The sequence below is a fragment of the Meriones unguiculatus genome, chromosome 7, assembly GCF_030254825.1.
Source record: "Meriones unguiculatus strain TT.TT164.6M chromosome 7, Bangor_MerUng_6.1, whole genome shotgun sequence".
NCBI classification, from domain to species: domain Eukaryota; kingdom Metazoa; phylum Chordata; class Mammalia; order Rodentia; family Muridae; genus Meriones; species Meriones unguiculatus.
The window spans coordinates 56,612,615-56,637,203 of record NC_083355.1 but is presented as its reverse complement, the minus strand read 5'-3'; the positions used below and the strand labels follow the sequence as shown (position 1 = coordinate 56,637,203).

Genomic DNA, 24,589 nt, shown 5'->3' with positions numbered 1-24,589 from the left:
TCCCTGACCCAGTGGTCATTGAGTAGAGAGCATTTCTATGAGGTTGTAGACTTTCTGTCATTTCTGAGTTCTAGCTTTAATCCATGGTGGTCTGATAGGATATAAGGGGTTCAGTTTTCTTGTATCTGTTTAGGCTTCCTTCGTATAGGATTAGTTTTGGAGAAGGTTCCATGAGGTGCTGAGAAGAATGTATATGCTCCTGAGGTCTGGCTGGTCTCCTCAGGGAAGATGGACTAGAGCTGGGACCATTTCCCTGGATCCCTGAAGTTAGGTGGCCTGGGGCTGGAAGTGTGTGACCCTGGAATCGGCAGCTTTTCTTAGTCAACAGAGGCTGGAACCAAGTGTCCTGAAACCTGGTGCTTTCCCAGAATGGCGGGAACAGCCAGGTGACCAGAGGCTAAAACCCCTTGTTCCCAGCACCTGTGGCCTCACCTGTATCCACCTGGTAAACACAAGATGCTGGTGTTTTGGAATCCTCAGAATGGCCTCTTGCTCCATTTGCAGTCACCATGGTCCTGACACTCAAATTGTGCATGCTCAGTGCCACCATCTTGGATCCTATTTTCTGCTTTTTAACCGTGTTTTTGAACTATAAAGATGACTTAAGAACTTTACTTATAACAGTGCACTTCAGTGTGTGATGTTCTGCAGCCATTCATTTCCAAGTTTTCTCCTAATGGCCTGAAAGTTATGCCTCTACTTTCCAACACAGTCAGTTATTGGTTCCTAATGTAGGTAGTGATGTGAAAAGGCTAAGAATGATTTCATTTATCACAATGGCTTCATGGCAAGATCACCATTTTAAAATATCCTGTAGGTGCATCAGTAATGAAATGCAGAAAGTCTATTAGTACATCTTTTATGTTTTATCCCTGTTCTGCACATATTTCTGCTGTGTCTTTAACTCCTGAGACAGATGTTTTCATCACATCTCACAAACATCTTACTCCAGACTGTAGCTACGGTACTGTCAAACCTCAGTGTCCTGCTTCCTAGTGTCTGATTTCAAGTGCACAGTAGTGAATGAGTAACTACTGCTCTCTGCTGATGCTGCACAGTTTTATTTGCTTTACAGAACAATCAGAAATGTGTTTTGTGTTTGTTCATTGGAAATCATATGTTGCCCTATCAACATTCTATATACATTCTGATAATGTATATAAGTGTACCAGAGGCAAAAGACATATTAAAGTGGTTTTAAAATCTCCACCTAAAAATCCAGAAGCAATGTGGGAAATCACTGGAGAAGAGTGTTATAATGAAAATGTATGTGGGGATTCCTCAAGTAACATTAGTGTGTGTCACCATCTTCAACTGATACCTGTAGGCTATTTTAGTACCTTTTACATAGGGCTTTCCTTGTTTCCAAATGTATGTTTTCATTTTTAAAACAAGAATAAGCTGTTATTTCTGAAATGGTTTATTATTTTAATTAGTATACAGTTTATGAAGTATAGAATTTCTTTAAAAATTAGTGATTCTGACAGGTTGCACTGTTAGGGCACTGCTATGGAGTAAAACACATCTGGCTCTTTTTACATCTGTCCAAACTGCTCATCCATTATTGTTCTTCTGTGTTATTTTTGTCCAAGTTGTGACAGCTAAAATGAAAGAAAAAATTATACATATAATTTTTCACTTTTGGTCACAAAAACTTAGGTTATGCTTTTCAAATGTAACACTATCATGGCAGGTAAATGCAAAAGTTAAGCTAAGCGCTGGGCAAAAGTGATTGGTATTAAACTCAGTATGAAACTATAAAGAGAAATGTAAATAACTTAAGTTTGCCTATACTCTTATATTCCTGTAAGATTATTAAAGGCATAAAAAGCCACTTTCAGTTTGGGAAGGCTATAGAAGCAACTCCCTAAAGGCAGCAGTGTTTAGCCTTTAGCAAGACCTCAGAAAGCAACTCCCCAGAGGCAGTGGAGAACAACTTAAGGAAGAAGGTTCTAGAGGTGACTCACGCCTAGAAGGGAAACATTAGATGACTCCCTGGTTTTTGTAGCTCTTGGCCCAAAGGCAGGCCATAGTTGGTGTTACACAAGACAGACAGACCTTGACAGTAATCCTGCAATTGATTATCTTGCCTGAAGAATTAAAGCAGAATTTAGGGCAGCAAGTGAGGGAGAAACCTGAAAAAGAAGTATGTGGCAGATTCTGTATACACTTTTTCTGAATCTACCATAAAATTTCTACCACCAACTTCTCCTGGATGGGAGAGGGTGAGATTTGAGCTACTACTGAAAAAAAACAACTTATGGGGGGGGGGGGAGGGGCGGATCTCACTGAGCCCTGAAATCATAAGCATACAAGTAACATTACACAGACTAAGCCATTTGTATTTAGGAAAGAATGAGAATGAATATGTATGTATGAGGCAAGAGACCATGGGAGGGGTTAAAGAGAGGAAAGGGAGAAAGAAAGGAGAAAATGATGTAGTATTTTAATTAAAAATTAAATTAACTTGGAAAGGGGCAAGGAGATGAGGGGGGTGGGATTGGGAGGGAATGAGGGAGGGGGCTACGGCTGGGATACAAAGTAAATAGCCTGTGATTAACATAAAGAATAAAAATTATTATAAAAAATTAAATTAAAAACCATTTAAAGTTTGAGTCCAACTAAATAACTGCTTAGTGAACTCCTAAGTCAGTACTCTTCAGAGAAGTGGCATTCATTCATTAGAACACCAAAACACGGGTGCTGAAGAGATGGCTCAGAGGTTAAGAGCACGGGCTGCTCTTCCAGGGGTCTTGAGTTCAATTCCCAGCAACCACATGGTGGCTCATAAGAGATCTAGTGCAGGTGTACTTGCAGACAGGACATTGAATACATAATAAATACATCTTTAAAAACAAAAACAAACAAAAACCCACTAGGTGGAGGGTTAGTGGGGAAGACACTCAGGCTGACCTCTGGCCTCAAAGGCACATGTACCCAAAGTAACAGCAGCTCGCAGGCCCCGGATGTGAAGGCTCAGCAGAGTAGGCAGTGCACAGTGCTGCAGACCCAGAAGATGCACTGCTCGGGCTGCACCTGCACCAGCTGTCGTACAAACCCTGTGTGCCACACCTCTCTGACGGGCAGTGGCGCAGCCTGCACAGCAGCATCACTAGGAGAGATTTTCTAGCATTGCTATGATTCTACAACCAGACTTGGAAACAGTTTCAGGAGAAGGGGGGAAGAAACTGGGCACATAAATATTTGAAGCCATCGTAGTTGAAAATTCCCTAAACCTGGTGCACTTGGACACTTCAGTTTTCTACAAGCAAAGTAATTACTCAAGGCTGGGACTACAGCCCTGTGGTAATATGAGCTTCTCCTACTACCATCAACCGCCCCTCCCCCACATGCGCCCCAAACCCAACACCTGCCTAAACAAAACAATCCAAGACATGATACATATACATTTATCATAATCTAAAAACAAAACAAAACAAACCCAAACAAACAAACAAACAAACAAACAAACAAAAAAAACCCCTTGAGAGCACCCAGAGAGTACTTAAATGCCTGCTGGCTTCCTCTCAGAAAGACTGGAGGCTATAGGCAGCAAGATACCCTTATGGCTCTGACAGGGCTATCCAGGGGTACAGAACAAAGAGAGCCTAAGAAAAAAGTAAGACAGAAAGACAGAAAGCAAGGGAACTATAGTAAATGCTGAAACATGTTTTTGCTCATCAGACAAAGTTTGGAAGTACACATGAATGTATGGAAAAAAATCAAGTATCTGTAAAAAGCTATTTCCCTCTGATTGCTGTGAGCATCTGAAACAAAACTGTGAATTTCCCACTGTCTTGTGAGGTCACTGGTGCAGAGGCAAAATATACAATCACAGCACATGGACAGAATTAGTCAGATCTGCAGTTTCTGTATTTAATGTAAACAACAGTATTAACTCTAGTGTATAAATATATACATATTGTGATTGCTAGAGCAACTGCTGAAGTTTGCAGATAATTCAAATGAAGGCAGAACAAAAGAACCCAAGCAGAAGACAAGTAGCAAAACCGTAGACACAAAGCTAATTACGTCAGTAATTATGTTGGGGTAACAAAGACTTTAATTAAAAGGCAAGGACTCCCAAGACTGATTAACTTTTTAAAAAAATCTAACTATGTATTGCTTAAAAATCCAATAAATTCTGATGTCCGTTTCGTCTGCCTTTCTGAATGAAGATTGATCATCTTACCCAGGGGGTCTCCTTCTTGATTAGCTTCCTTAAGTGTATAGATTTTAGTATGATTATCCTACATTATATGTCTAATATCCACTTATAAGTGAGTATATACCATGTGTGTCTTTCTGCTTCTGGGATACCTCACTCAGGATGATCTTTTCTAGTTCCCACCATTTGCCTGTAAATTTCATGATTTCTTTGTTTTTAATTGCTGAATAATATTCCATTGTGTAAATGTACCACAATTTCTGTATCCATTCCTCAAATGAGGGAACAGAACAGGAGTCTATCACAGAGGGCCTCTGAAAGACTCTGCCCAGCAGGGTATCAAAACATATGCTGAGATTCATAGACAAACTTTGGGCAGAGTGCAGGGAATCTTATGAAAGAAGGGGGAGATAGAAAGATCTGGAGGGAACTGGAGCTCCACAAGAAGAGCAACTGAACCAAAAAAATCTGGGCCCAGGGGTCTTTTCTGAGACTGATACTCCAACCAAGGATCATGCGTGGAGATAACCTAGAAGCCCTGCACAGATGTAGCCCATGGCAGCTCTGTGTCAGAGGGTTCCCGAATAATAGGAACAGAGACTGTCTCTGACATGAACTCTATGGCTGGCTGGCTCTTTGATCACCTCCACCTGAGGGAGAAGCAGCCTTACCAGTTCACAGAGGAAGACAATGCAGCCACTCCTGATGAGACCTGATAGGCTAGGGTCAGAGGAGGACCTCCCCTATCATTGAGCTGGGAGAGGGGTGTAGGAGAAGAGGGAGGGAAAGAGGGTGGGGTTGGGAGGGGATGAGGGATGAGGCTACAGCTGGGATACAAAGTAAATAAGCTCTAATTAATAAAAATAAAGTAACATTTAAAAAAATCCAATAATTTAAAAATAAATAAGTGGAAGAAGTTGTAACACTCAGGCAGAAAGCAGAAGAGATCAGCTAAAGTAGACTTAAGACAAAGAACACTTCCAGGATGGTGCATGCGAGTTGTACAGAGCTAGAAGTCTGGAAGACTGTACGATGATTATGAATCCTAAGTGTTTGTATACCTAATATCTCTATCATACAATGTGCTAGGGATGTGCTCAGTGTGTGCAGTGCTTGCCTAACACGTGCAAGGATTTGATCTCAGTACCACGAAAACTGAACAAGCACCTCTATTCCCAGTTCTTGAGAGGTGGAAGGTCATCCTTGGCTATATACCTAGTTAAAGGCTAGCCTGAGCTAAAAAAGATCCTGTCTTAAAAGCAGAAACAAAGCAAAGCAAAACCCAATGTAGCAACTCATAGAACTAAAAGAAGAAAAAGAGTTTGGTAAGTATAATCAGAATTTCTTTTTTAAAAGACAGAATCTTACTACACAGCTCAAGCTCATTTGTAAGCTGTGTCCATCTGCTCTGAAGGGCTGGTGTTATAAGGATGAGCTACCATATTAGGCCCCTAGGCAGCATCTAAATACCTCTCATCACATGACAGAGGACACCTACACCCACTCACGGGAAAAGATGAACCACACAGAATCTGAGTAGTGTTACACTGACTAAAGCTGAGAACCTACACTTCTGGGGAAGATCACTCTTTTTTTAAAGTAAACATGGAAAACTTAGCATCACAGACCATATGTTGGACCATAAAATAAATTCTAATACATTTAAAACAGGTGAATATGTTCTATGACTATAATTAGTTATAGAAACATCAGAAAATTAAAAAAAAAACAGACCTACAATATTTGGGCTACAGAATAAATCACAATGTAAATTACAAATATTTCAAACTTCATGAAAGTACAGCAAAGTTTTTGAACAAAGCTAACACAGGTCCAGGCATTTAAACTTAATAGTTTAAACCCTGAGTTTTAGATTAGAACCGAACTTATATTTCCAGTTTAAGAAGGCTAGGAAAAGAACAAAATTAAGGGAACTACAGTAAACACTATAGAGTAAAAACCAAATGAGAGAAGAAAAATAATTGAGAAAAGTAACAAAATTGCCAGTTCATTGAAAAGATAACTAAACTGAGCCCCCTTGGTTAGTCTAAACTGCAAAGTCTCTTCAATTGTTCTGTATGTTTGAAAATTTTCCACTAAGGTAAAAAATGTGAAAACAAGGGTTGGGATGTTGTCAGACATGATCGAGGTACATGCACACATGTATGAAATTCTCTGAGAATTTCATACATGCACACATGTATGAAATTCTCTGAGAATTTCTAATAAAAAAATACACCTTGGTTTGTTACTTGTGACTCATGTTTGAGATGCCACACCCACATTCTCAGGGGTGCCTTATTCTCTTCTGAACACCTTTCCTTTGCCTAACCCCCTGCTTCAGTCTGCTACAAAATGTCTTGAAGAAAATCTTCACCTTCTGCCGCATAAACTCATTAGTCCTTAAATTCTTCTCAGCATGGCAACCATGAATCATGTCTTGGCCTGAGTTGGTTCCTAAAATCGTAGGGCAATTTCAGGGGCTGGAGGGTGATAGTGGTAAGCTATACCTCCTTTACCTATACCCCCAAATGTTGACATTTAGACATTACTGAGCAGGCTACTGGGTGTAACAAATAAGAGAAAGGTAGGATCAATTACTGAGGATGTTAGCAGGAATGATGCTTAAAGGACTGTATGGAGACAGCACACTCAGCTATGATTGCCATTAACTTTCAAGTTCATATATAATTATAGCAACTGAGCATACATTATTGATCAACAAAGGAATTCTGAGCCCCAAAAAGGACATGCCTGGCAATGCCAGAAATGTGGACAGCATATAGGAAATGCTGAATTCATTTGGGCTCACTTAGATACTTCAATTTTAAATAATTACCTTTTCAAATGGATTGTTAACCTTATTAAAATGTTACCTGCCAGAATTGTCTTTATATTCATGGTGAAACTTATAGCTAAATGAGGTTATGTTTTAGTTGATTTAAATTCAACTGAATAAGTGATAGCCTTCAAAGGGGAGAGACTCAACAGCAACTTGGGTGATGCTACGAGAAACAAACTATAAAGGCATACTTTACCTGTTTTATGAACTGTGTAGCATTAAAAAGCTCACTGCAGCCATATAAAATATGCTTGCCTTGCTTTGCCTGTGAACAGCAGACAGAGAATGCAGATGTAAGTGTGTCATGAGAAAGAGTATAAACGGTCCCCGGAAAAGGTATGAGCCTGCTGGGCATTCTGGGGAGAGGGATTATTCTTAAAAGTCTTTTGCCTGGTGGTGGTGTTAGATTTAAAAATGTGTGTTATGCGTACATCCTAAACTGCACAAATAAACAGGAATAAGGTGGTGAAGTGGGCACAAGAATGATTTTTCTTCCTTCTCCCCAGCATGGCTAAGCTTTCTACATGATGCAGCACGTGTCTTCAAATCTTTCACGACATCTATATAATAGAAAAACAATAAATAGCAAAAATACTCATCATTTGTGTTGTCTAACGAATCAGGGGTAATTTAAAGAAACCCATCTTACCAAGTATTCCAGTACAAACTTGTTCTTAAGCCTGCACATGTGCACATGTGCAGAATATAGCCCTTCCTTATGCACAACGGGAAGCTCCCGACAGAGAGTCTTACAAATGTGTTAGTGTGCATGACAGAAGACAAGCAGTCATGTGTGATTCCTGGGAGCTATGGGCTCCCCTGTCACAGTTTCTATTAATGCTTTATGTAATGAGGACATAGGACCAACCATACACCAACAACTGAGCAATTATAAAATGCTATTTTATTATGTAACAACAGCTAATCCTCCAGCGATTACATACATTCTACTTTATTTTGGTTGTCAAATTAGGCTCACTGCTTCATGAATTTTTAAGTTTTCTGTCATTCACGGCTTGGAGTAGGATTCTACTTCTAATTTGCTACCTTAAATGCTTTTTAGAAGTATGTTGCTGATATAAGTTGATAAGATGAAAAGCATGTATAATTCAGGTAAATGAATTCTATAAATCATCTCAAGGCAGACAAATCTTGTAGGAGGAATTTGAGGACTCTAAATATTTACGAGTGTATCAAGAGAGCACCCAAATACTTAATATCAAAATGATATATTTTTTCTAGTTCAGTACAATTTTAGTAGACAAGAAAACAAGCAAATTGGTAATTTTCTCTGTATACAGCATTTTACTATTTTATAGCAGATGCAGTTTTGCCATGGGGCCTCAAATGGCCCCGAACCCCTGGGCTCTAGTCATCCTCTTGCCTCAGCCTCCCAAGTAGCTGGGACTCCAAGCATGTGCCACTGTGTCTTGCTCACAAGTAGAACTTTAAAAAAATCCCTCTTGGAAAGTAGTCATGCAGAGGTGGAAGGCGCAGGACAATGCTAACACTTTTATGACGTGAAACTGACATGACTAAGTGACAGAATGAGATGGCTCAACGGTACCTTTATGTAGTCCACAAGATTCTGATATTCAATATAGTTGCCTCCTCCTACCACAAAGACAATGGCCTAAAAACGCAAATGGAGGAAAAGGGTGAAAAACAGTTACGAGCATGTTAATTTTCAAGCAACATGGCTTTTAGTGTGGAATCTTCTTAAACCGAGGTTAGACTACTAGAGGCTGCACTCTAGGCCCCTTTGCTATTTCAGTCTAACTGCATTATTCAATTAAGTAATAGAAAATAAGAGCAAAGAGCTTTCTCTAACAGTTAGTTTTGAACTTTTATGTTTTGCTGTACACAGAGACACTGGAAAACCTGACGCGCAACTTCATCACGCCACTCACAACAAGAAGCGTCTTTATTCAAATGAGCATCAGTGTAGAAATTCCACATGTAAAATTCTCAATTCAATCCAAAAGACTCCTTTTTCTGCTATTTTGTCACGCTAAGGGGAACAGCAGCTTTCTCTGACATGAACTTAGTGGCTGGCTCTCTGATCACCTCCCCTTTGGGGGTGCAGCCTTGCCAGTCCACAAAGGAAGACAAAGCAGCCAGTCCTGATGAGACCTGATAGGCTAGGGTCAGATGGAAGAGGACCTCCCCTATTAGTGGACTAGGAGAGGGGCATGGGAGGAGAAGTGGGAGGGAGGGTGGGATTGGGAGGAGATGAGGGAGGGGGTCACAGCCAGGATACAATTTGAAAAAATTGTAATGAATGATAATAAAAACATTAAAAAAAGAAAGCAAACCAGAGCAATGCAGTTGCTGAAGACTTTAAGGTCTTATCTCAGGTGTGCAGAGTTGAATTTACCTGGGTGATCATTCACTGATCACAAGCTATGCTCTCCTCAGGACTACTGTTACGTTATCTTTCTAGGAGCGGAGAAGTTTTATGTGAAACTTACCTCTTGGAATGGACTTTTGTTCCTAGGAACTGAGCTGCAATAAAGAGAAAGTGCACTGAAAATCTCATCCTTGGCTTCTTTTATGGATAGGATGGGAATGGGGTGCACATTCCTGTGCGCCTGTGAGCAGCATTAAGAAGGTACTCCAGGTCCACCTTCTTGGGAAGCAGGGGGCTCTTCAGTTTTGTAGAGGAAGGAGCTAGAAGGTAGACATCTCAATGTCTAAAAGGGAATGGGACAACCCACTAACAACCTTGAAATAAATTGTAGAAGGCTGATCAATAGCCTCTAAGCAAAGGAAAGGAAGTTGGGGGCAGGTGAAGCAATAAAGCAAGTTACTTTCTCCACACTCAAACACTAACAGAGCTTGCGGTCATCTTTTGCAGAAAATCTGAGTGAACCTTTGTGTGTACCTCAGTCTGGGCAGCGAAAGTGCGAGGAGAGATCTGCATTCTGCTTTAGCTTCTTATTTATCACACATCATATATTTTTTAAAATACTTCACTGGCCTCTGAGAAATCTTTGCTAAACACATCTTTCCTCGTTTTTACAGATTGGATTTGTATTTGAGTATTACATAACCCAGGAATGCACAGTGCGGTAAGGAGAATTTCAGTTTCCTCAAATGTAGACTGTTTAGTGGGTGAGTAGACCTCTACCATCTTTTCTCACTTCTATGGCCTGTTTAAAGGTTCTATACTCTACAGAAAGAGATAGATGTCCTCTGATCAAAATGTCTCAATAGTGTTAATTCTAGAGGTTTAAGTTCTTCGGAGGTAGAGAGAAGACAGTGAGAACTAAGATTTAAATAGCACAGTATCATGACTTTTTAATGACCATGGTTTGGGATAGGACAGCATAGGAAAAGGCTGCTGAATCAATGCTCTGAGCCTGTTAGTCTTAGCGATGACATCCCTTCTCATTATCACACATGATAATGAGTGCTTCATTTAGGGTTAAACATCCTCAGCTTCCATGGCTGCTGCTTAGGTATGTGTAGTCAAGAATTACTAGTACAGACAAGAGTTACACATTCTCTTTTGAAGCGAGTGACCCTGGGTTTTGGTGTATGTACAAATATCCCATCACTGGAAGACCCTGTCCCACTCAAGGTCAGTACTCATTGCCCTGTTCTACCATTTGCTGTCAAACTCTCTCCGGGCAGTGACAGCTACTATTAGGATTTCTTATGTAACAGCATCCTGCGAAAGGAAAGAGAGAGAGAAGAAAGGAAAGAAAGAAAGAAAGAAAGAAAGAAAGAAAGAAAGAAAGAAAGAAAGAAAGAAAGAAAGAGAAAGAAAGAAAGAAAGAGAGAATAACACTTGAAATTACCAAACAATTTGATAATCTAGCAGCTCAATTATTTGCCCAGGCACCCAGGACACTGAATGCTTGGGAGAAGGGCAACAAAAAGGGTGCAACATCAGGTACAGGCAAGAACTTGCTCCTGAGGTTTTACTGCTAGGGGCATCCAGTTACTTCTTTCTAAATCGGCCTATTCGGTATCTGTATTTTAGATTGTTTTTCATACTACCATGAATTATCTATTGAAATGTTTACATAACCAATGTAAATCACCATATTGTGTCTTTCATAAAATGCAGAAATTATACAGTGGATGGTTTCACTAACACAAAATGCTTTTATAGACATGGTTGTCAGGGACGTGGCTTGCCAGAACATAACAAAGTGCCACCACATCTTAAACCACTGCTTCCATCACAGAGCTATTTTCTCTTCATTTAGTCCAATAACTATTTTCATTTAAAAACACTTTTCTTCCACTTTATGATAATACCAGTTCATAAATAGTAAGCAGCTAAATTTTTTCTGAGTGCATACTAAAGAAAAATAACAAGATAGTAATCATAATTACCAGTGATTATCTCTCAAAGAGATTAAAATACATACTGTTTTTAACTGGTCTCCCATGGTTAGAATTCTAGTAAAAAGCAGGCTGTCTTATAATACAACATTATTTCCATTCTCAGAGGGAAAACCCATAACAAACACCACCCAAGATAAAAGCTCCTTACCTGTCATTGCTCCGCAGCATTTTGGGATCAAAATATCTATAATCATCAGTTTCCTATTAAAAACAAAAATAAAACATATTACCAAGACTATCAATTTCTGTTTAGAAGGTCATAGTTCAGCACAGTATTTGACTGTAACAAATCTTCCAATTTCACAGAATGCGTACAACTGACTCTAATCCTTAATGAGATGTTACTATGCGTTAATAAGGTATATTTGCAGTGCTTTCCAGGAAACCATGCCCTACTCCTCAGTTCTGCTGGCAGCTCCTATTATGATCTCAGTTTTAGATGGGGAAGCTGAGATAACAGGAGACGATGCGACTTTTCTAAGGCCACATACTTAGCAACAGGAACAGCAACTGTAGGACATGAGCCCACCTAGGCATGTAGTGCTAATGTCCAGGGGCTTTGTCTTTCTGTGTCCCTGATTTCACTCAATATACAGAACACACAATACATACAAGGATCAGTCTTCTACATGCAAGGTTGGGGACCAGACATACACAGTTGCATGCTGTGTTAAGTCTGGAGCACGGAGAAGGAGCGGCAGCAACTAGTCTGAGGCAGGAGGTGGGAGGAGCAGGACTAGATTTCAATTCTGCTGCCTGAAGCAGCCACAGGTCTCCTGGTCATCCTTCTTCCTGTGTTAAATGATCTGCAATGGTTTTCACTCTATGATTGTGTTAGTTTGTGAAGCGCGCACAATTCCTATACTAACCAATATAACATAATAGCAGAAGAGCTGGCCTCAGAAAAATCCCCAAATTGCTATTTATCATCCATATAACCCCTAGCAAGTTAATTAACCTCATTTGTATCACTTTCCTTAACTATAAAATAAGAATAATAAAAATAGAACTTTTCTTGGATGGTTTAACTGAGAATTAATTTATAAGGTAAGAATTTGCTGAGTGGTTCCTGCCACACAGGTACACAATCAATGTACCTGTATTTTAGTTATCAGTCTAACTAACTTGATACCAAAATATCAAGACAAAGACCAATAACAAAGCACCCTAAGTGTCCTTAACCCTTAATGGATTTGTCATCTGCATTTTTACATTCATTTGTATTCTGACCTTTATTATGCTTGGGCCATCTTTCAGATGCATAGTGCCCAAAATAAAGCATTTTCTAAGACAACTGGTCACAAATTCATAGGAGTCGGTGACAAACTCAATTACAACTGCTTATATATTACTTCCATCTATACAGATACTTAAATATAAGAATCTTAAGTTTATCACGGCATATAATTTCCCTGTAACTTTCATAACAGCAAGTACACATTCTCTACTGTTTTAGCTTCTACATGTGTAAATTTAAAATTTGTTTTTGCTAATTTTCATGACCATGTTTTAACAATTACTAAAGAGTCACATTGGTCTAAATAGTTTTCATTTTTTTTCAAGTCTGAAATCCTCAGCCTCACTGCCAAGGCTACAGCACTTCAGATGAATTTAAAGTAAGTTCTGATGAGGGAGATTCAAGATGCCATTCTGCACCAACTCATGTGATACCCACTTCCTTGGCTGCTGAAACATGACAGCTTTATATATATATATGAATTTATTTATTTTTTTTATAAATTACAGTTTATTCACTTTGTATCCCAGCTGTAGCCCCTCCCCTACCCCTCTCAATCCCACCCCTTCCTCCCTCGTCTCCTCCCATGCCCCTCCCCAAGTCCACTGATAGGGAAAGTCCTCCTCTCCCCCCATCTGACCCTAGCTTATCAGATCTCATCAGGACTGGCTGCATTGTCTTCCTCTGTGGCCTGGCAAGGCTGCTCCCCTATTAGGGGGAGGTGATCAAAGAGCCAGCCACTGAGTTTCTGTCAGAGACAGTCCCTGTTCCCATTACTATGAAACCCACTTGGACACTGAGCTGCCAGGGTCCATATCTGTGCAGGGGTTCTAGGTTATCTGCATGCATGGTCCTTGGTTGAAGTATCAGTCTCAGAAAGATCCCTGTGCCCAGATTTTTTTTGTTCTGTTGCTCTCCTTATGGAGCTCCTGCCCTCTCCAGGTCTTTCTATCTCCCCCTTCTTTCACAAGATTCCCTGCACTCTGCCCAAAGGTGGGCTATGAGTCTCTTTGATACCTTGCTGGGTACAGTCTTTCAAAGGCCCTCTGTCGTAGGCTCTTGTCCTGTTCCCTTTTTCTCCCTCTTCTGGTGCCCATCCCATTTGCCTTTCTGAGTAAGGATTGAGCATCTTAGCCAGAGTCCTCCCTCTTGCTTAGCTTCTTTAGGTGAACAAAATTTATTGTTTATCCTATATCATATGTCTAATATCCACTTATAAGTGAGTATATACCATGTGTGTCTTTCTGCTTCTGGGATACCTCACTCAGGATGATCTTTTCTAGTTCCCACCATTTGCCTGCAAACTTCATGATTTCCTTGTTTTTCATTGCTGAGGAGTATTCCATTGTGTAAATGTACAATTTCTGTATCCATTCCTCAGTTGAGGGACATCTGGGTTGTTTCCAAATTCTGGCTATTACAAATAAAGCTGCTATGAATGTGGTTGAGCAAAAATGTCCTTGTTATGTATTTGAGCATATGTACCTAGGAGTGGTATAGCTGGACCTTAAGGAAGCACTGTGGTGTTGGTCTAACTGGATGCCTACATGTAGAAAAATGCAAAGATTCATATTTATCATCCTGCACAAAATTAAAGCACAAGTGGGTAAAAGACCTCAACATAAAAAACAGACACACTAAACCTGTTAGAAGAAAAAGTGGGGAAGAGCCTTGAACACATTGGCACAGGAGACAACTTCCTGAACAGAACACCAACAGCACAGGCTCTAAGATCAACAATCAATAAATGGGACCTCATGAAACTGAAACGCTTACGTAAAGCAAAGGACACTGTCATCAGAACAAAACGACAGATTACAGACTGGGAAAGGATCTTCACCAATCCTATATCTGACAGAGGGCTAATATCCAGAATATATAAAGAACTCAAGAAGTTAAACACCAACAAATCAAGTAATCCAATTAAAAACTGGGGTACAGAGCTAAACAGAGAATTCTCAACAGAGGAATATTGAATGGCAGAGAAACAAAGAAATGCTCAACATCCTTAGTCATCAGGGAAATGCAAATCAAGACAACCCTGAGATTTCATCTTACACCCATCAGAATGGCTAAGATAAAAAACTCAAGTGACAACACATGCTGGAGAGGATGTGGAGAAAGGGGAACCCTCTTCCATTGCTGGTGGGAACGTAAACTTGTACAACCACTCTGGAAATCAATCTGGCGCTTTCTCAGACAATTAGAAATGATGACAGCTTTTAAAGTCACCTCTGTCCAACAGATAGTTTGGAAAACTACATGTCAAGCAACTGCTAACGAAATTTATGTATTATTTATTCAGCCAACACTTTTTTATTTATTTACTTGTTTTGGCCCAACGGAATTTATTGCCATGTGAAATACTCAGAAGTTTTATTACGTATTTCTCTCCTAATTTAATTTTCTTAAATTGGTCCATTTCTCCTTACATTACTGATGAACACTGATTCTTTTTCATTTATAGAAACACGTTCCTCAGAATGTATTAAGATTAACATGTAAGATTTAGTATATATTTAATTCAGATGGGAACCAGTGAGAATGGTTGCAGTAGCCAAGAAGAACCCGGTTCTATGTGCCACAAATCTGTGCTAATGGCTAAAAACATGTCACTGAGAATATGGACTCCTTTTTCTCTCTCACATACTCTGCAGTAATTAGGAGCACAAATGGGTCAATTTGGATTTATCACCTTTCATATCAGTTGGTTTGATATGTGCAAGAATTTATATAAAGTAAGTTTTACTTACAGGGTTTGACTTCATCTCCATGAGGTTGTCCAGAATTCGAGTAACGGGTAGATTCTGTGAAAGACATTAGAATTTTGTTCAATACTGGAGGAAACCCTTGCTCACCCTATAAGCATGCTGGCCTTTCAGTAAGTACCCACTAAGTCTGTGTGCACACTTGCTTGGCGTGCCTGATGTCAGCAACCTCAGCACCCAAGTTCCCCATGCGTGCAGAACTCTGTGTGAAAGCTTCTTCCAATCTTCTGGCCTCCAATACATGCTGCGGCAGACACGCCAATACTCCAGCACATACACAATAATAAGTAAGAGAAATTCAAAACAACTTCTGGGGCAAGGAATAATACAAAGCTGAAGACTTTCTGTTTCCTTCTTGCTTTACACACAACTTTCACTCTCCTTTCTGAGTTTTAATGTACAGCCCGAGCTGTACAGTACAGAAAGAATACAGGAAAAAGTGTAACAATCAGGAGCCATCTTTTTACTCTAAAAATCCATAGAAATTTAGGCATTTAAGCTGTATTTTATGATGAATCTTCAAGTACCATAACAGATTTTCAAACTGGTATAATTATATCTTATTCTGTATTTGATAGCTGACATGTTTGCTATGATGACATGTTTGCTAACAAGTGTGTGACAACTTGAGAAAACTGTCTTCCTAGGCAAAATTACAAATAATTCTTTCTTACATTTTCCATGGTCTAGCTGGGCGTGGTGGCGCATGCCTTTAATCTCAGTGCTTGGGAGGCAGAGGCAGGAAGATCTCTGTGAGGCCAGCCTGGTCTACAGAGAGTGGTCCCAGGACAGCCAGGGTTGTTGCACAGAGAAACCCTGCCTCAAAAAACAAACAAACAAAAAACTGAACAAAAGATTTCCCATGGTCTCTACAAACTGATGAAAAGAATCTACTACCTCTGCTTTATCAGTCAGTGTTTATAAATTGCCATATGACGAAGAGAAACCTTCAGCTATAGAGAATGAGGAAGGAAACACATCTTCAAAGACAGAAGTCACAGTGCTTATGAAAACAATGGATATCTGTCACCAACTGACACTTTACCAAGGTGTTCTTTGTGTAAGTAAAAGTTTAATAACTGTAAAGAGCAGTCAGGTGTCTTGGCTCATCCCTGTAATCCCAGCACTCTGCAGGTGAAGGCAGGACTGCCATGAGTTAGTGGCCAGCTCACATTGTGTGAGCCCTGTCTCAGTAAACAAAGGGGGAAAATTAATTGCACCCCGAGTCTCTTCATACAAGGTTAAGTCAACTCTGTTTTTGTTTTCCCTCTGTTGCTGGGATAAACACTGATATTATGAAGTGACTTTCCTTTTCAATAACAGTGTATTAATGGCAATAAAAATCAACAAAATAGGGTTATATGTCCACATCTATCTTTCCACGCCCAGTTTACTAGGGAGCTGCAAACTCACGCAAATCTGCTTTCCTCCACTCTCTACAATCCTGAAGTGTTAAAACAAGCCCCTTGCATAGTCATTGCTGGGCAGAACACAAATATTTCAGTGTAGCTGCCAAACGTAACTGGACTTTAGAAGGAAACCTATCAACTGCACACCTCCTCCCCTGCTCACTTTACTGAAGTGTGCCTGACATTTAGACTGTACAGTGCAGTACTGTGACATCTGTGTATACCGTGGAACGGTTATTATACAATATTTACAGCTCAACTTTTCTGACGCATGGAATTTTTAATTTTCTTACAAATAACAGTCTTGAACAGAGATCATACATTGCAATCAGGTTTGTCTTTCTAACCTGTTTAATTGGTGTATTTCTATTGCTTATAACTTATTTATTGCCAATTCATTTTTAAAAGACAATTATTTTGGTAGATAAGCCAAAGACAGTGGAGATTTCTAAATCATGCAACTTCGTACCTCTACCATCATCACATTCTTGTATTCTCACACAAACCTCTTCAATCTGTGATTATCACTCAACTGGCTGTGTGAGGCTTGATATTTAGAATGCACAAAACTCATGTTGCCCAGAAAACAAAATACAAAAAAAACTATTATTAGTGACCTAGAAAACTGAACATCATTAATTCTACTTTTTAAAAATTTACTAGCTAATTTAACTCTTGTCTAATTTATTTATTTATAACTTACAATGTTTATGCTGATAAAAACAACTCAAAACAATCTTTATAGTGCTGATGAAAAGGCTCAAGAAGGAAAAGGTGCTTCATGACCTGAGTCCCACTCTTGGAATATAGAAAAAAGGGGAGAGAGCCAGCTCCATATACGCTTCCATAATGACATTAAAATCCTTTATGGACGCAAGCAGCATAAGCTACAGCATGTTTGTAGAAGACTGCTACACGCAGTCTTCCTTGATGCCGCTTACTGCTTGAGTTCCCCTGGAACCTCACAATGCAAGTGCCCCTAGATAAGCGGGTATCAGGACAGTGCATGTCACAAAGGGCTTCTATGAGTTTAACCTGTACTTCTAAAACAGACAGACCTTTCTTAAGAATAATGTGGCAATATTTATTAGGAGTAACTACAAATGTCTACACCCTTTGATTCTTAAGTAAATTCTTAATTCTGGGAATTTACAATGTGGGGTGAAGCAACCCGAGATGAATACCCATCCAGAAGAAAACTAACACTTTCCCACACTGCCCTTGTTAACACTATGGTACTGGCAGTGGCAGGTATGTTCTATGAATAGGAGTAACCACAGACAAATTCAGTTTTTACTTTTTTTCTTTCTTTGTTTTTTCAAGGTAAGGTTTCTCTGGATAGCCTTCGCAGTTCTGGGCTGGTCTAGAACTCAGATCCCCTGCCTCTGGTCCCCAAGTGCACCACCACCTTCGGGCTCCATTTTTGCTTTTAAAAGTAATTGTCTATGTCAAAACAGATTTCTTAACAGTTTAAAATGTTGTAAGAAGGAAAGTAATTTTAGGTCATAAATGATCATTTTTGTATTTCATGAACTCTAAAATAAATTTTTGTGTTGCCATAATAAAATACTTACTAGCAAACCAATTTAAACTCTCTTATATATTATTTTTAGGTACTGCAGGGCAGTACTGTGAACTAGTTAAAAAAAAGCAGACTGAGGGATAGGCGTTGACAATGAAGGATTTCCTTTATTGAGGCAGAAGAGTATTCCCAAGTACTCAGGAAACAATGCCATTATCTGAAAAGAAAGCTTGGAAGGCCTTTTAATCAACAAAGCAAATGAAGATTTCTCACTATTCTTTATTAACAACATTTGTTCATTTGTTATTTATTCCTTCAAATAAAAAATTTGAAAGTTCTTTGAAACTAGAAACCTACTTTATGCAAAGTGCCATGGGATTTATAAAATATACATAATGATTATACATAAAAATACCACAAGAAAACAAAAGGAAGCTTTGTGGAGGAAGTTGAGAGAAAGAGAAAATTCTGAAAAGAGGTATCTATGCATCTGACAACCAGACTAAAACCTCTTCTAGGCAGCACTGATGCAAACCCTGCACTGGTATTGATGTCGGACTATCTGCACCTTGGTACTGATGTGAAACACTGCATCTTAGATTTACCAAAGATGTTCCAGTTATAATAATAATAAAAGTCAAGAGATAAAAGCAAAAATGAGAAGACATCAAACACTGAAGAGTTAAGTAAAGCCAGTAAAGTTCAAATAAGCAAATCTTAAAAAACAATATAAAGTCATAGAATTCTAAAGTACATACAAAAAAGTAATCTCATTTTCCTACCATGCCAATAAAGACCCCTTGGTTCTAATTTTTCCCTCATATTTCTTACCTGAACAAATCCAGAAATTTCTCTGCTTGGACAGTGAACTATCAACATTTACATTTCAAAGTTAGCAGAACGTTTCTGACAAGTGGACGCACCTGCTGCTTCAATACCAGGTTCTTCACGCCTTCCATCACAAACTGTGATCCTGTATTCATGACTCGGGATAAGAGACTGGGCAGGGGCAAAAGGTAAAGGAAGAGACGAATTAAATACAGATTGCTGCACAGTCTGCTGCTGACACAACGTTTGCCTGATCCCACACCACAGGATCTTGACTATGCCACCACCTTCCACCAACAGAAGGGCCGTGAGCATTTCTGCTTCCATGGACATCACTGCTGCAGTTTTACTTAATAAAAGTGATAATCACTACAAATGATATAAAGAGATGCCCTCTATATAAACAACAATTGCGTAGCCTTACCCATAGTTTCTTTCTGACTGTTTTAATGCAAAAATAATCAGATGAAAACTAGCAATTCAGACTTTGCTTGTGGAGTTCCATCACATATATCACTATATTGCCTATCAATATTAAAGGTCAAGATTGTGATCTCCATATCACACCAGCTGGATCTCATTACGTCATGTGTACCATCTCCCCTCCACACACAGAAAACCTACCATGTAAACATGTTAAGCACCATAAACAGTGAGTGTTGCCTCAGTTGAGAACTTCTAACATGCACAAAGGATGCCAATAATTTTAGGTTTATAGTTCTGCTTCAAAGTCTCTTACACCAAACAAAAGACACTTTGCAAGAGGAGAGCCACTCTACACTACATAAGAAAGCTAAGCACTGTTTTTAATTTAGCCAATATTTTCATACAGCATGTTTATTAATATCCTCAAGTATAAAACATGTAAGGAGACTTAGGCTCTATCTGTTTTATATGATGTAAAAGCACAACACTGGGATATTTATTTATAAAATCATAGGAATTATTTTCCTTTCTCTTATGCTGTCCTTTCTCCCCTGAGCAATTAAGAGGGGCAGAATGGAAATCCTCGATTTACAGAACCAAAATAAGTAATGTTTGACGGGCTGTGGGCTCTGAAACCGTTCCTTATGCCAGGCAACTGTGAATGGGGTGGCAGGGTTCAGGGCCACCTATATAGCATCCTCCGGAGGGGAGGCCAGCTGGACCCTTGAAACATTCTTTCTAGCTTTCAAATTTAAGTTAGGAAATTAGAAATGTGTATGATAGAGAAAAGAGTAGCTAGATTTGTCTTGTTCTGCAAATTGGAAACCTCATAAACACTACAGCAGTCTCTATAACAGTGGCTCTCAACCTTCCTAGCTGTCCCCTTTCATACAGTTCCCCATGCTGTGGTGACCCCAAACCTTAAAGTTATTTTCGTTGCTACTTCATAACTGCAAATCCGCTACTGTTATGAATTGTAATGTAAATAGCTGATATACAGGATATCTGACAGGCAGGCACTGTGAAAGGATCACTTGGCCTCCAAAGGGGCCGGCACTCCCCAGTTAAGAACCCATGGGCTCCCTTGCGACTCTAGAGGGAAGTGTCTTTCCCAGCCCTGAAGACTGGATTTGTTAGGTCTTGAGTAGCTTTAAAAATCTGTTATATCTATCAAGAGCAATACAAAATAGTTTTAAGCACAGAATTCTGAAGACCAAAGGCTCATACTTTGTGAAAGATATTTTCTTACATTTAAAAAGAATAAGTAAAATTACCCTAGAAAGCCAGAAAAATGGTGACATTCTGTATTAAAATGAAATTATGGAAGGTGTCAGATATTACGTTTTTAAGACATGAACCTTTCAAGTCTGAAGTACAGAGATTCAATCAACATTACTAAAATACTTACCCCATTGGTTTAGTGGTAGGGTTTCCACAGCTGGCAGGAGTTGAGGCCATCTTGGCAAAAGCCCTATGAAATAAGAAGGCTTATATTTACAAATGGATAGTTATCATCCTGTACCTTGGCATTAAAAATATACTGGTTAATAACTTCAAAGAAGCGGACACTTCTTTAAATGATTAATTTTTCTTCCACTAATTACATCACAGCTAGCATCAAAACCTGAGATTCCAGCGGAGCCGGAACTGCAGCCCCGATGGGAGGGCTCTCCTCTTCCCGGATGATGATGAACAAGACCCAGGTGGACACCCCTTCACACAGAATGGGCATGAGCCCACCGAGCCCAGCTCACCGCTGTGCACAGCACATCCACCCTTGCTCCCTGACAGACCTTTGCGCAAACTGTCTTCTGGGGACTTCAGACTCACCACCTTCTAACACAAGAAGAAAAGTCACATTTCCTCGAAGGACTCAGTTCAGGGCTGCTTCCTTTATCACTGGTCTTTTAGGTTGCTACCCAGTGATTTTTTCCCCTTTTGGTTACATTACAAACCATATGGTTTTATGGTAACTGCACATGGTCAGATATTTTCAGCTTTTTCTAAAAGTTCAGAATCTCTTTAAACTATGATTACTAGAAATTGGAGGGGGGGGGGAGATAGCATTTTGGTGTGTTTTTAAAAATACCTTCATCCCAAGAATATATTTACATTTCTCTCCACAATTTAGGAATACAGACTGTTCCCAGAAAGCTCAGTCCTCTCAGGTAATCAACTGCCAGGATGCTGATGTATGTTCTTCCCATTAAGGATGTGTATATAAAATGCAGCACAGATGACTAAAATGAGTCAGCAGCTTTTTGTAATCCTGGTCTGTGACACACTATTAGCATGCCACAGACATTATGCCAACCATATTATTTTCATGACTTTTAGTCACTTCATATAACTAAAGGGGGATGGGCAGATATGCAAAGGATGCTTTATGAGAGTGAAAAAAAATCAGTAACAATGTACAAGTTAAAATGCTAAAAATATTTAGCTCTGTCCTGACAAAATCTAAAAGTATCAGAAGAGAAATCCCAAAGTAAATGCGAAACTTTGTCTTGTTCACAAATGAGGCTATAAACAAAGCCTTATTTACACCAGGGGACTGACCTAATTGCTTTTCCTAGAACTTATTTTTCTACTAGAAACTATAAACAATTAAGGAGTAGATGAAAGTAGCTCTGGACAGCTGAGGATTGTGACGAAGTCAGCCTAGCTGAGAGCCCGCAGATGACAGTCTACTGTAACAGTGGGATCAGAGAACAGAACACTGCAGTCCTGACAAGTGGGAGATTTATAGCCACATCAACTCACTCTCTAGATAGGGAGATTATGTAGCCCAGGCTGGCCACATACTTGAGATCTGCCCCAGTCTCTTGAGTTCTGGGATTACAGGCTATGCCATGATTACTGGAACAAATAAAATGTTCCTTTTTCTTAAAAAAAAAAATTACTATTTTGTGCTCATGTATGCTATAATGAATATGCAGTGGTCAAAGGACAACTTTGTGGAGCCAGTTCTCCCTTTCTACCTTTACGGGGATTTTGGGAATTGAACTCAATCACCAGGCTCAAATTACAGCGCCTTTACAGGCTGAGCCATCTTGCTGGCCCTATTTTTTTTTTTTTTAAGACAGGGTTTTTCTGTGTAATGGCCATGGCTGTCGTGGAACTCACTTTGTAAACAGGCTGACATCAAACTCACAGAGATCCATCTGCCTCTACCTCCCAAGTGCTGGGATTAAAGGCGTGCGCCACCAGTGCCAGGCAAAATTTACCTTCTTTTTATCTTCTTCAATTTTCTAAAATTATCTTTATTAAGCTAACATTTTCCAATTGGGAAGGTAAAAAGTGTTATAAATTAGAGATGAAGCGTATTTTAACTGCATGAAATGTCGTAGGCGTCTTTCTCAGAGTGACCCCAAACACTGATTAGTAACTCCACGTGTATTACAACAATGACGCGTTGCCATACAACTAACCATGCTGGTCTGTGTGTGCTTTTTCTTGTTACAAACACGTGGTCAAACACAAGAAAAATGTAAAATGTCACCAGAAGCATGGGTACTAAGAAGCATTCCCCATCATCCTCTAGAACCGGTTAAAAACCTGGCGCGTCTCCTTTGCTAGGCACGTCTCTCACGATGGAGACTAGAAAGCAGAGTTAATAACCTTAGTGTCTGAAACTGACGCAAAAGCATTTCAAAGGCGTTTCAAAGGAAAACACCTGCATGCAGAGTTACACTCAGGTACGTGCATTTTGGCTACACAACCAAATGTATGTATGTGCACTTACAGGTGGATCATACTATAACTTGCCATCCTAATTATGGCTCAAATGTCATCTATCCAGAAGTTTTCCCTGCTAGGCAAATCTAGCCATTGGCTAAGATCTTATCACTCAATTTTACTGTCTCTGAGTCATTCAGTGTAGTTGACCATCATTCGTTCATTGTTTATTAACTGTTTCTTCAGCATGCATAAATTCATAGTGCAGGTCATCATGCTCCCGATTAGGAAACAGAGATGGCATCCCTTGGCATTCAAAAGGGTTTGGTTCCAGGATCCTCACAATTATGAAAATCTTTCATGCTCAAGTCCCTGTGTAAAATCTGTAGTACTTCCACACAACCTCTGATATCGTCTCCTACAATATAAACCATTTCTAAGTTATGTATGTTACCTAATATAGTACAAAGGCCATGCAAATAACACTTACACATTACTGTTTAGGGAATAATATTAAGGAGAAAACAAAAAACAAACATCAAGTTTAGCAGTTTTTTCTCCCCAGAATGTTTTCAGCCCACAAATGCTGAACTGATAGGTATGGAGAGCTGAGATCATTTATCAAATTAATCAACAAATAGTGTTGGAGGCAACTTTCCCCTTCTTAACACAGTAACATGAATGTTTCCAATGCCACTAAGTCTTCTGTTATGATATTTAATCATCCAGTTAGATTCTATCTTATAAAACATACTACAACTTTAGGAAGGCTGGATAGACAGACAAGGTCTTGCTATGTAGCCCAAGCTGCTTCTGACCTTGTGACAAACCCTTCCACCTCAGCCTCTCAAGGGCTGGGATTACAGAAGCGTGCTGCTGTGCAGAGTAAAGGACCACCATTTATTTGTCCAGATCATGCTGGACCCTTAGGCTGCTATGGTTTTATGGTTCTAGTAACTTCTTTGGCTAAATCTTTACAAGCAGTAGGAGGTCAAAACCTTTTATAGCATTCTGGAAAGTCATCAAAATTTACATTTCTACTAGCGGACTATAAACCACCAATGAATTTTGCCATTTCCTTGGCAAAATGTTTTTTAAATTTGGCATTGTTCTTGCTAGTTAATAATTCTGAGACATTTGATCCAGAGGATTTCAGTCTGACTTTCTAATGCATCAGCAAATAAAATATGGCGTTTGTCCCAGGATAAAATGTGTCACTATTTTTTGTAGCTTTAAGTTGTGCAAAGGTGGACGAGACAAGGAAATGCTATGCACTGGATATAAAAATTCACTATGATACTGTCCGGCCTTCTTACCAGCATTCGGATTTTTTTTAGGAATAAAATCTGAAT

General features: G+C 39.4%; 1 protein-coding gene across 4 annotated transcripts in view; it reads right to left on the bottom strand.

Moving 5' to 3' along the window:
• Positions 1–1,404: 1,404 nt before the first annotated feature.
• The window catches only part of Scfd1 (sec1 family domain containing 1), a 72,409-nt gene continuing 49,224 nt past the window's right edge, over positions 1,405–24,589 (bottom strand). For 3 of the 4 annotated variants that reach the window (XM_060387457.1, XM_060387455.1, XM_060387456.1), the window contains 8 exons: positions 20,968–21,030; positions 19,229–19,304; positions 15,360–15,413; positions 11,518–11,570; positions 9,482–9,515; positions 8,578–8,643; positions 7,207–7,275; positions 1,405–1,601 (listed from right to left, as the gene is read on the bottom strand). In XM_060387457.1, coding sequence (XP_060243440.1) covers positions 1,578–1,601; positions 7,207–7,275; positions 8,578–8,643; positions 9,482–9,515; positions 11,518–11,570; positions 15,360–15,413; positions 19,229–19,304; positions 20,968–21,030 — 439 coding nt within the window. In that variant the 3' untranslated portion in view covers positions 1,405–1,577. The other variant, XM_060387458.1, reaches the window with a different exon arrangement.